Source organism: Protomyctophum bolini (assembly GCF_963924005.1).
Source record: "Protomyctophum bolini genome assembly, chromosome: 6".
Classification (NCBI taxonomy): domain Eukaryota; kingdom Metazoa; phylum Chordata; class Actinopteri; order Myctophiformes; family Myctophidae; genus Protomyctophum; species Protomyctophum bolini.
The window spans coordinates 31,662,836-31,676,723 of record NC_137867.1 but is presented as its reverse complement, the minus strand read 5'-3'; the positions used below and the strand labels follow the sequence as shown (position 1 = coordinate 31,676,723).

General features: G+C 40.5%; 1 protein-coding gene across 1 annotated transcript; it reads left to right on the top strand.

The window, feature by feature from the left end:
* Positions 1-7,285: 7,285 nt before the first annotated feature.
* On the top strand, positions 7,286-13,542 carry egr3 (early growth response 3). The gene is made up of 2 exons (XM_080765560.1): positions 7,286-7,693; positions 10,208-13,542. The coding sequence occupies exons 1-2, from the start codon at positions 7,540-7,542 to the stop codon at positions 11,308-11,310; spliced, it is 1,257 nt and encodes a 418-aa protein (XP_080621686.1). The 5' UTR covers positions 7,286-7,539; the 3' UTR covers positions 11,311-13,542.
* Positions 13,543-13,888: the final 346 nt, after the last annotated feature.

Below are 13,888 nucleotides of genomic sequence, written 5' to 3'. Positions count from 1 at the left end.
AAGACAGCTACTCATTGACAGACAGACAAATAACTACTCATGGACAGACAGACAGACAGACAGGCAGGCAGGCAGGCAGGCAAAGAGCTACTCATGTTATGTTATTATGTTATTATAACAGCTACTCATGTTATGTGCAATAATTTGTGCAGTTATGGAAACAGCTCTTTGTGTTTATGCAAGAAAATGTAACACATTTATTTATTTAGTTATCAGTAATGTATCATTAATGTCGTAATTTCATCTACTGGCCCCTGGCCCCTTGCCATTTTTGTAATGTGGCCCACAGGTAAATCTATTTGAGTATCCCTGTGGTAGAGGGTCATGGGAAACAGTCAATAAATGAAGCTCGCAGTGATTCGTCAAAGGACCTCTGACCTTTAGATCTAGAATTATATGATTGAATGAAGTGACATCATCTCTGGTCTCCAACTTTATGGCTTGGTCCCGTCTTATCACTGCTTGAAGCTATATTTATTATTATTAGGGGTCAAGTCCAAAGGGTGTAAGATCCCTTATTATTTATGTGAAAATTCCGCCATTTTAGCAGTTTTGGCAGTTAGAGATCTATCAGTAATAGAGCTATCGTTCTTCACAAAATTCGGCAATAAGATATAGAGGGCTGTGAGGATCCCTCAGTAACTGAAGCTCACACTCAATCGTCAAAAGACCTCTGATTTGCTCAATCCACTTTTCTGTCTTTTTTTGGCCACGTCAAAGAAGTTGCATTTCCATACTTGCGAATGGATGGACTCTGGTTAGTGGTTACACAATGTGATGATGTATCACATAAGAATAAGAGCGCCCCTCACAGATTGTGGTCTGCCAAAAGAAAGAAAATCAACATTTGCCTATGCTGTGTGCAACAAACACAAACATTAAATGCCATTGACAATGAATGGACAATTTTGAGTGTTTGTGTAAACCCAAACATTGCGTAACACAAACATTGAAGATGAAGGTGATGATATATGATGATGCACGATGATAAGAGTGCCCCTCACTTCACACAGATTGATTGATTGATTGAAATCTTTATTAACAGTTTGCAGAATTACAGTACATTTCAAGCACAAACTCAATACAAAGACTGTTAACTGTGAGTGGACGACCCAATTAAGCCTTACACTTGTTTACAACAGGGTCCACATTGTTCAATTCATCAAAACATTTAGAGACAAACAAATAGACACTTCTATGTAGTTAAGAACAGAACAGGAATTCATCATATAGGAAGCGAAAAGGGAAAAAAATATATATACAGTGAGGGGAACAGGGGGATAAAAGAAAACGAAAGACAGAGTGTAGGGCGCCTGCACACAACACCATGCGTTGATGCCATGTGTGCATATGTGCAGGCACCCAACACCACGTCCATACAAAAACATAGTACAATCCATAGTACAAAGACAGAGTGTAGGGCGCCTGCACACAACACCATGCGTTTATGCCATGTGTGCATATGTGCAGGCACCCAACACCACGTCCATACAAAAACATAGTACAATCCAGATAAAAATTCAGCTTTTACAGAGGCCAGTTTCGAATTGCAGCCATCCGTAGGTGCCCTTTGAGAGCAGTTTTGAAGGAGCCAAGGGATTCACATGTCTTAATGACTGTTGGTAGGGCGTTCCACGTTTTGGTCGCATAGGAGCTAAAAGAATTTAGCCCCTTGTTTGTGCCGAATCTGGGTTGTACATGGTTTGTTGCACTCCCTCTGGTGTTGTGGGTGTGGACTTCGTTTACATTAAGGAAGTATTTAGACAGGTACATGGGTATCTTGGTGGTGTATCTAATCTTGTGGACCAGACCCATTGCAAGATGCTGTACTCTGTCGTCGACCCTAAGCCATCCCAGCCTGTCAAAGTGGGCAGGGGTGAGGTGGGTTCGGGGGGTGAGGCCAAGTAGGAGCCTGACCAGTTTGTTTTGGGAGGTCTGGAGCCTTGTTTTAAGGGCCTTTGAGGTGCTGTGGTACCAGGAGGTGGATGCATAGTCAAAGAAACCTTGTACGAGGGCTCCTGTTAAGGTCTTCAAGGTGTTTTTGTCGACCAGTGAGGAGATCCTGTAGAGGAATCTTGTTCTTTGATTGACTTTTTTGATTACGTTGGTGGCCATCTTATCACCGGAAAGATTGGCCTCCAGGATGGAACCTAGGTAGGTAATTTGATCCTTCCGTGTGATAATATCATCACCAACTCTAACCAAGAAGCCATCTGCCTTTTTGAGATTACTATTTGATCCGAAGAGAATGGATTCAGTTTTTCCCAGGTGTAAGGATAGTTTGTTATCAGGTGTTTGACCTCTCAATTTATGTACCATATGCCACCTTTCCAGAAATTATTCGTTAAGTGTTACCAAGTTGATTGTGATCCTGAATCACTGTAACCTGACGCTGCCAGATCCAAAAAGCTTGCTACACAAATTTGTTTCACAGCTTATTTGGATCTGGGATCGCGGAAGCAAATTCGATGACGGGGCTGTTCCTTTTTTTCAAGATACATGGTAGATGATTGGATGGGAGCGTCTGTCTATCACCGTGTGGGCGTGCAAACACAACCAATCATATCGACGTGTCTATATACCGTCACATCCGCATCCCGCCTTTAGCTCACGCTGATTGGTTCGGTGCGAAGCAGATCTGACTCAGGGCTCAACTCTGTCAGAGATCCCAGATGAGTGTTGTGTTGGGGAATATGTTTCCGCAATACCGCCCTCATCTGGCAGCGTCAGGTTAGAATCACTGACCATCCTTAGAGGATTTTTAAGTGGTGCAACAACTTCTACATCCAGCTTACAGCTCCGTGTACCGTGGTACGTACGTACGTACGTAAATGAGCATGAGTGGTGTGCGCATGCGTGCGCGTGCACCACTGGTGTGCGTGTGTGTAGTGCACCACTGGTGCCTGTGAGGCTGCGCACGCAGCACAGAAACAGATGTTGTTGCTAGCGTCAATGCTAGCGAGCTAAAATATAACCATCCTTGCTCTAGAAAGCACCAATATTTCCATCTAGACCACCGGATTATCAGCAAAGACCTCCGAAAATCGCGCTAATTGACCAAACCACGGAGAGCTCCGTACATTAGGAGTTATTCAGCTTTTAGTCTGCCTGTATAATGGGAGGTGGACGGCAGCGCGTCCATAATAAAGCTAATCTAACGGAGCAGAGAGAGAGAGAGAGAGAGAGAGGGGAGTTGCGCCACTTGATTCACACAGGTGTGATTTTTTTATTAATCTTAACTATAAGACTGTATGTACCCTAACCCTTTGGTTCACAAAAAGGACATATAATGTTCACAAATAAAGAAATATTAGATGCATTCCAAATTGTGCTTACATTTATTTGCATTAATGAGGAACTATAATTTGCACTGCTACTTGCTTGGACAAAAACAAAAGCACATATTAATTTAATTATATATCCATGTATGCTGTGTTTTTTCCGCTGTGTTCATTAAAGTGAGTCAGATATCCATCTAGGACAAGCCATTTGTTTCCACGGAATCCCCATATGCAAAGGAGCCGGAATGCTGTAGCTGTATAGTCAAAGTGATGTAACGACATCACCCTCCTATGTACAGTCATTGGAAGACTCCCTCCCATGTGACAGCACATCTCACAGTCGAGGAAACAGGCCCTGCAACAGGTAGCATGGTTCCAGCTGGGCAGGGCGACTTTCCATTCACAGAGACAAAGGGTTCCCATGAGGAAAGTGACCGCAGTGATTGTACATAAATAAGTGATGTGATGCTATCTCCAAATGTGACAATCAAGGCAGCCATTTGTATAGGAATGGAATTACTCCATCTGTGCTACTATAAATATACACATGCTAATATTAGGTTTGACAGCGAAGTTAGAAGTACTTTTGTTGTTTTACAGACTATCTTCTTCAACCATGTCCCCATGGTGAGTTTAATTATGAAAATAATTATTAGAATCAAGTCTGAAGATTTGTTATAGTCTATTCACCTCTCCTTGAAGTTGATTAGGGTTAGACTATACATTTGTCTCCTAGGGGCCACCGTTTATCTGTCCACACCCAATCTTGCAAACCACTGGACCGATCAGCACTATATTCTATAAGCACACTGCACTGCAGCATGCCAAGAAAGTAAATCTCTGAATCACACCCGTGTGAAGTGAGGGGCGCTCTTATCATCGTACATCATCATACATTATCTCATTCCAGCCAATCAGAATTTGCGTCCTCATCGTCGTCATTAATGTTTGTGTAGGACAAGGTTTGTACACATTGTACACATACACCAAAAGCTGGACAAAAATGTGTGTGAATATATTTCACATCTTTGGATGTGAATATCAGATCCACTGTTGACTTGAATCTTGATTATAAGACCCTGTCTTAATAATAATAAATATAGCTGCAAGCAGCTATAAGACGGGGTCAAGCCCAAAAAGAAAAAAAGATATACAGTACACAATATACACAATGAGCTATGACGTCGTTTTTGGTTACGCTGATTGGTTGTAGGGGTTGTTTGTCAACGCTGTAGTCCCATAACCAGAGTCAGACTCCATTGGCATGTATGGAAATGCAAGGCTGAAAAATGGATAGAGCAATCATTAAAAAGAATCATAGAGATCTAAAGGTCAGAGGTCTTTTGACGAATGAGTGTGAGCTTTAGTTCTAGAGGGATCCTCTACCATATTGCTGAATTTCGTGAAAAACAATAGTTCAGAACTGCTTAAACAGCAGATTTTTACGATATCAAAAGGGATCTACGCCCTTTTGGGCTTGACCCCTAATACTTTTGTCCCCACTCTTTTCGGGTATTTTTGGCCGCTGTACTTTTCCCACATAGGCCTACGTGACATTTGTTCTCTGCACTTACAGTACCAATCCTAACTATTGGGAGAGTCTTTTTTGCAGAGCCTGTGTGTCGATGGTCGCTGAGGGGGGCGTTTTACAGATTAGGGTTATGGTTAGGCATAGTTTTACTGAGGTTATCAAATCAAATCAAAGTTTATATGTATATCACATTTACATTGACCGAAGACAAACCAAAGTGCTGAACAAGAGCATGTAAACAAAAACAAAGCAACAACAAGAGCATGTAAAGAAAGAAAACAAAAACAAAGCAACAAGTGAGAGCAGAAGGATATACAAACATGGTATAAGAAGGGTATATTAAAAGCCAGGGAGAAAAAGTGGGTCTTTAGGAGAGATTTAAAAATGCCCAGGGACTGGGCAGAGCGAATGGGAAGGGGCAGGGCATTCCACAGTGTGGGACCGGCCACAGAGAAGGCTCGGTCACCTCTAGTGACACATGAGGTTCCGGGCACAATCAAAAGCAGTTGGTCAGCTAGGTTAGGTTTAGGCATAGTTTTATTGAGGTTAGGGTTACTAGTAGTAGCCGGCGCTGTAAAACAAGCGTCCCATCAGCGCCCATCAAAAACCCAGGCTCTGCATAAAAGGTAGTCCCTTAACAAGTGTCTTGTTATGGGACAATTCCAACAAGTAGTTTTGAGTTTTGAACTCTGAACCTCTGCTATGTGTGGTAGCCTATATCATATCTTACCACTGCACAATGCACATGCATCATATATAGTCACGGTGACTATGAGAAGCCCATGACCATTGGCTAAAGGGTAGCGCTATAGCAAGCAATTGAAAATGAAAACTTTTGAACTTGAATGACACCATCACAGGTCATCTCAAGACAATATATTGGTAGTAGAGTCTTTGCAAGAATTAATGTCATCCATGCATGTGCACAGTGCACACATATACTTAAACATATGTTATGTGCCTATGGCAATGAGACTATGAGATCCCACCACATTGTGTTTACTTTTGTATATTCCCCCTAAACACAAAACATGATGCAGACTCATTCTCCCACACACTGTTCTCAGTTTTGGTTCATTGTGGTTTTGTTAATTTCTCAGGTCTAAAGTATTGTAATTTCATCCAGTCTTTTGTTAGTTTTGTAATATCACGTTTTCTGTAAGCAAGTGATAAGTCAGCAAAATCAGTTTCACAGGATTGGACAAAAATAGAACTATGGAATGAACTACATTAAGCACTGTCTCCATAGCCTAAACATACTCATTTGTATATGTAAGCCTACCAAAACAATGTGGCACTAGTAGACTATCAGATAAGGTGTTTTCTTACAAGCTGGTAAATTAGTGAGAAGAGAAGAGAAGAGAAGAGAGCAAGAGACCCATGACGCGTTGTCCTTCTTTGTGATTCCTTTTAAATGTCTGTGTTCCGATCACTTTTCCACTAGCCTACCAGTTCAACCGGAACTTTGCTAACCAAATACAGACATTTAGGGGCGTCGCCGGATTATACCAAATATGGAGTTTCCACTTCAGCGGCTACTTGGCGCTTGAAGTCAAAGCAAGCCGGTGGATTTACCAAGCGCTTGCAATATTTACAAGCGATTAACTCCGTAATTATGGTCTTTGTCAGCCAATGTTGCTGCACGACTGTTTTAAACCAATGTTCTGCAATACAGGACAGTTAAAACTCCGTGCACAAGTATAGGCCTATGTGGTTAAATAAATATAGTGGGTTTTTTTATCAACGTGGATTAGAATAATAGAATGGAAGTAAAGACAAAGGTAAAACCGTGAATTAACCTGCTCAACCTACGAATTTTGAATCAACATTAATTTGTTTTCAGGCAGTTATGTAGGCTATAGGCTACATTATATACGTTTATGTGATGATGCGTCGCCCCCTCATCCCCGTGTCTCAGTCTCCCTCTCAGACTGAGTTTGAACTTGACAGTATAGGACTAGCTATTTGTCGTTGTCGTAGCCTGACATTAAACGTTCACTATACTACAAGCGTGCACTCGATTAGGCAAACTGCAACATGTGGTAGCCGTGTATAATCTAGAAATTACACATATGAGGATACAATCATTTATTATGATTTAATTAATTAATGATGTATTTTTTTTGTTCCACTCTAATGGCAGAGCATGCGAGCTAGAGACGTAGCCTAATTCCGGTGCTAGACAATTTAACCTCTATAAACTTTACGTTTTAACTGGAAGTTGTGCCGGTCACGGTGCAGGCTCACGGACTGCTCCTCGCTTCTGGTTTCCACGGGCTGACGTGCTGTGTGGACTGCCTCGCTTTGTGTAGCCTATCCATAAATGGTCATCTACGTCACGCAAATGTTCCACCCCCCTATTTAATACAGGCAAACTGGAGTCCCCTATCAAGCTCCAATAGAGCAAGTAGCGCTGCTCTCGTGCAACCAACACCACCACCGTATACAGTTGATTCACTGACTTCATATTCTCCACAAGCAGACCAACAGTTGTCACTCACACTGGTTAGTAATAACAACACAGCTCTGGTTTAAGGACAAGGATATCCAGGGCTGCCTCCGCGGGAACTTGGATACAGCACAGACAGGATTCCTGCTCCTAAATCCTCTCTCATATGACTGATCACCATCATCACCGTCTGTGTTTTCAACCTGAGAACACTAGTGCAACTGTCTGGATATTTGTTCGTATACGCTGTCATCTCTATGTCTGACTGAATAAGTGCTATGACAGGGAAACTGGCGGACAAGCTCCCTCTTACCATGAGCAGTTTAATAAACACGATTCCCGACAGTCTCTACCCCGAGGAGGAGATCCCGACGTCTATGAATATATTCACCAGTACGGATTCTATTAACCATTATTCACAGATGAATACAGGTAAGGGTGTCGTGTAATTTCCTCACTTTTTTCTCCCTTTTTTTCCCTCACCAAAACTGTGTGTGGAAGTCATTCAAACTACTTTTTTAGAGCGTGCATGCGGACAAGGCAACAGTTGTCTCCAGCGCTCGGTGCGCTCCTATCTGCCCGGCACCTGTTAGCGCTCGGCGGAGACGCACAAGCATGCAATAGATTTACCTACGTATAGCGGCGCCCAATACTTTTGTAGGACTTTTTTTTAATATTCTATATTAATTATTGCTTTGAATTAGGCTTATATGGGGTGAAGTTAAGTTACCAAGCTATAAGTGTGTACGTTTTAAGCGACAATGATTTAATCTATAATAATTCAACAATTCAAACAAGTGCTATACTTTTAATGCATGCACTAGCCAAGTTGAACAACAGTTGTCTATGCCTATATGGGTTTACACTCGTTGAAACCCAGACAAGTAAAAATTACATGTTTAAAAGGTTGTGAAATAAAGGCTTGTTTTGCGCAAGCTATATAAATGTGCCTATTGTTAATTGGAATGTATAACCTAAATAAAGGTTAAACGGCCGGCGTAGATTGAGATGAGCGTAGGCTATTGATGACCCGGGCATATCAGTGCAACTGTGCAAGGCTTCTTCAGACAGAGGTTTTCATTCATAATTTTATTAACATCTATACAAATGTCCAGTCTGCTTCTATATAGGCGCGCGTGTCGCCGCAGTTATTTCTGTTATAGGCCCGTATACCCTTTTACATTCACTGATAGCCAACGTTGCGGAACCAGAGCACATTTTAAATGTCTTTAAATATATTTTTATTGCAATTGAATGTGTAGGCCTGATAGGCTGATATACTTTACATATTAATATGCAGTGTCGCGAGTTGACGTTAAATCAATTGGTATAGTCTATCTATAGGCTACTTGTTGCATAGCCTCACCTTTTGCCTCTGAGGTGATCGGTCAGTGTTGAGGATAACTATCATTTTATAGGCCGAGATTAGACTAATTGAAAATACCATGCTGTGTTAGATAGGTTACCTCAATCGCAATTATAGGTTCTCCCGAGTCTGAAAATAGGCTACACTTTTTAATTTATTTTTTGATGAGAAAATGTGCTGATACTCTGAATGAGCTGATTTAAATACCAAATCAATGCATTTGCCGTATAGTGTAACACTGTTATGTACACTTTACAATATTCTAAATTAAATCTAGGCCTAGACATTTTATACCTTTTGTGATAGGCTCCTTTTAGAAAAACAGGATATAATATAGGTCCACTCCAAACTGAAAATATGGAACAAGGTTGGATAAAACACACTTAAGCATCCACTAGCCTATGATTAAATGCAGCATTGTATTGTTACATTTTAATTACCTGTTAAGTTTCACATTTTAAAAGACAAAATAGGATATAAAATTGTAAAAGTGGTGTTACAGATGATGCAGGTGTTGATGTAATAATAATAGGCTTAATAATACTAATAATAAAAGATCACCACATTATTATATGCTAATCAATTAATCAGAATTTTCCACTAAATCTACCTGTAGGTCCTATATAGTAGAATGGGATATACATTCATGTTATTGCTCAGGTTTGAACAAAAAAGGTAAAATCATGTCTTTGACACTTTGCATTGAGGAAAACAGTAGTAATTACTAATAGTTATTGAATACTGTGTAATTTCTTGAAATTTGTAAGGACAGTTTTATATTGGCTGTTGATGTCTTTTCAAAACAGTATAGAAAGAGTATGTAAACACCAAGGCATTGCCTCTCAAATCATTTCTGTATTGGATATGGAATAGCGCTTTCAGATTAGCTGTAAAATACAACAGAAAAAATAATTATGATAAAAGCATTTTGGCGAATGCTGCAAAAATGCTCACATCACTATATTGACAGAGAATACTGACAGGAAGGTATTGAGAGTGGAATTTGCACGTATTTTCTTATCTTTTACAAATATAATTTCCTTATTCATTTCTTATCTTTCTTTGGTGCGAATACTTTTTGAACCCGTGATCGTGGTCGAAGTGCCTCATAATCTGTCCTACTGTGAAAGGAATAAGATCTAGCCATTGAGTTTGTTTGGCTGTCCTCCAGTGGGACACAATGACTGGATCAAAGGGGGTGTTTAGGTCTTGATTTATGAGAGCTTGTGGGATCTGAGAGAGAGAGACACACACCACTGTCTCAGATGCAGCAGTCAGTCAGTTAACTTACAGGTCTGACAGCGCTCACTTTTTCTTTATGAACTGTATTGGACTACTTTTATTTTTGACCTCTTTTTGGCAGATTATTATACAGGGATATGCAGCAAAGCTGAATTTCGGAACTAACCAGGGATTGACACTGAAATCAAGCAAGTTCATATTTAGTATAGTTTATAGATTTCGGTTTTAGAGTGTGTTTCGTTCACAATCACAGTGTGTTCATCAGGTGTTCATTGAATGTTTTATGCAACTGTGCAAAATAATGATTTACATTATGTGTTTTACCCCCTTTAATTCAGATAACATCATGGATCTGGGCATGGGAAGTGAGAAAGGAACAGCAGAGATTCAGTATGGATCCAGCTTCCAATCTAACCGCAGTGGACAGACTGTTACCTACCTGGGGAAGTTTGCCTTTGACACTCCGCCTTCAGGTGGCATTGGTGGCTCTGGATGGTGCTCTGATAACAATATAATTAGTTTAGTCAGCGCAGGAATCCTGGGCGTTTCACCATCACCTGGTACGGTAACAACCCAGACATCCTCTGCAGCCAGCATGGGTGGACAGACATCAGACATGGAGCAAGTGTATGGTCCACCACTGCCTGCCTATTCTACCTGTGGTGACCTATACCAGGACCAGGTCTCGTTCCATCACAGCCCTGCTACCAGCACTGGCCTTGCATACCCCAGCAATGACTATCACTCAACCTCTAAACCATCCATGGATGGGAGCCTTTTCTCCATGATACCTGATTACAATCTTTTCCATCACCAAGGGGACGTTGGTGTCATGGAGCACAAGCCCTTCCAGACCATGGACCCCATACGGGTCAACCCTCCACCTATCACGCCACTGGAGACTATCAGAGCATTCAAAGATAAGCAGCAGATTCACCCTGGTTTCATTGGTGGGCAGCAACATCTCCCACAGCACCACCCACCTCCACAGACTCTGACACTCAAACCCATCCGGCCGAGGAAGTACCCGAACCGGCCCAGCAAAACGCCTGTGCATGAGCGGCCACACGCCTGTCCAGCAGAGAACTGTGACAGACGCTTCTCACGTTCAGACGAGCTAACACGTCACCTCCGCATCCACACGGGTCACAAACCCTTCCAGTGCAGAATATGCATGCGGTCCTTCAGCCGGAGCGACCACCTGACCACACACATCCGCACCCACACAGGCGAGAAGCCCTTCTCCTGTGAGTTCTGTGGACGCAAGTTTGCCCGAAGTGACGAGCGCAAGAGACATGCTAAGGTTCACCTAAAACAGAAAGACAAGAAGCCTGCTGACAAAGGCAGTGGGGCAGCTGGCAGCCACAACTCTCCCCCCAGTTCCTGTGGTAGTGTGGGGGGCAATAGTGGCAGCATCATGACCGTCACTACCTGTGCATAGACTGGACCGCCCCTATGCCCCATAAAGAGACTGAGGAGGAAAGGATCATGCCCACTATGAGATAAATAGGTGACTTTTTACTCTCTTTTACACCCCTTTCTCTTTTGATTTGTCCTTTCTCTATTTTGAGATGGATGTCCTTAAATTGAGTAGGAGGGAAATAATGCTTATACAGTCTCCTTCAAGTAATGCAGGGCCTGAGATACTATTATAAGTTAACACAGTGCCAACAAACAGAGAGGCATGTTCTGTCCAAAAAGCCACAGTAGATCAATATGTTTTGGAGGTGGATACACTTTCATGTAAAGTTTTAAGAGAATTTCTAAATCGAAAGGATGCCAGAATCCATCACAGGGGTTGAAATAGACAAGATAGAAGAGAGTTGTATGCATTAATATTATTGGGTTGTTTAAAAGTGCAATTGGTTAAATTTGTGTACTGTCATGGATACCTTATTAGTGGCACTTGACTGTCTTATTTTTTGTTGTTTTTGTTGAAATGTGGTATTTTTTATATTTGAATGTTGTTTTCTTAAACGAATGTGCCAAATGTATTGTAATAACAGCCAACCTTGTTCTCATTATTGTGCCTGACATTTGCCAAACATAACAGCGATAACAACTTAGTGCACACATTGACTTCAAGGAAATATCACTCTACCAAAATGCTTGAAAATTGCTTATGAGATTTAAAGTTATCTGCACACAATTGTGCCATATCCAGTTTATGGCTGAATCTGATTTCTTTGGGGGATATACAACACAAACAAATGTCCTGTCATGTTATCCATAGATATAAAACAAACCCATTTGCAGCAATCAATGTCTTTGCCAAGACATATTTATTTACAGTCACATAGAATATATATATTCGGGTCACATTGCAGTGAATTTATTTAAGTGAATGACCTGTATGCGAACACAACCTGTGGTCTGTAGCTCTGAGACATTGCTTTTTGGACGTTATGTTACATGTTCATATGGTGGCTTCAAGTATAGTGTTACATCATAATAGCATTTCAAAGATTTTATTATTTTTAACAGCTCACAAATGTTTTTAGGTTGCAGTTATGCCACGCAGCATACTCACATTTAGAATGCACATCCACCAACCCGTAAATGAAATACTGAAAGCGTAAAAGACTAAACACTCCAGTGTCTGCCTCTGGCTGGTAAATCTGAAACATGCAAAAGCAGAGATAACACAATTAAGGCCTTTTGTCTGTGATTGACAGTATTAAGCATGTACTTAGACACAATGCAAAAACATATATATATACTTAAACTACTTCATTTTTAATTACAAAAACATGAGCAGCACATTGTGTGAGAAGATTAAATATCTCAATCCATGTTTAGTTTACAGCTTTTTACAATATGGAGAGAGTTCTAAGGAGATGTTATTTTGTACAGTATGCAAATATATATGCAGGTAGCGTAGAACTTACATTTTCGTACCCAGACGGTCAAATGCACCATAATACAGTATTCAATTGTGCATTTTTCGTGCATGCCTACATGCACATTCTGTAAATACAAATGTCTGCATACACAAACTTTCAATTGACTGAATGCTTGTGCAGAATATGTCTTAAGGCTTTTTTTAACGTAGTTAAACTATAATACAGAATATTTTATGGCCACAATTCATTGCAAAAGTCTGGAGCATTGAGACAATGCTGAATAAGATGTCGTATCTTCCATTTCATAAATACTTTGTACCGTGGTAAGTGGATCAAGGAAGCACTAATGTGTTCTCTGAATAAACAAAACACGAAAACAGTTTTGTTTAAGCCTGCCAACCCCCATTTCCATTTTGGGCAAAATCAGAATAATCAATAACCTCTATTATAAACAAATCTATATCAGCATTACACTTCTTTGTGCATTTACCTGCACTCAAAAACGTGTGTTAAATGAGTAACCGAATGCAGACTGATGAATAGGATACTGAATGATTATTTGTGCTTTACAGTGAAAGACATTAAAGGACAATGGAGATTTTGATATGTGAGTGCTACGATATTCTCGTCTTGATATGAGTAAATACCTCAGGTCACATACATCCTCTGAGCCTCTGGTGTACTGTATCTGAAAGTGTAATTGTTTTTGTAAATGCACAACTGTGGCCTGAATGGATGACAAATTATAAACCGATCTAGTAGTAAGTTGGTAGTAAATTAAGTTTCTCTGAAATATTATTTTGTTGTGCTTTATACTTTCTTTTTTTAAGGAAGGCTTTCTCCAAACTGATATAATTCAATAACAAGAAAGAAAGAAAGAAGACCTCAGTTAGTGTGGCATTTTGTTGATATTAGCTCAATAATGAAGCAAGATACTTACCAAGGCTAGAATGACATATACCCAAAGGTAAATCTGTCACTGTTCTTAACTATGTTATTTTCTGTTTGCACTACACTGCAAATACTATACCCTACAATTTGGCCAAAATAAGTGACCATTTACATAACAAGTGACACTAATCATACTTTAATTTGCCTAGAGCCACTCATCTAGTTTAAATCTCCATTTAGTGGACTTCATATTTCTCAGTATGCATTGGTTGTGTTCTCGCCATG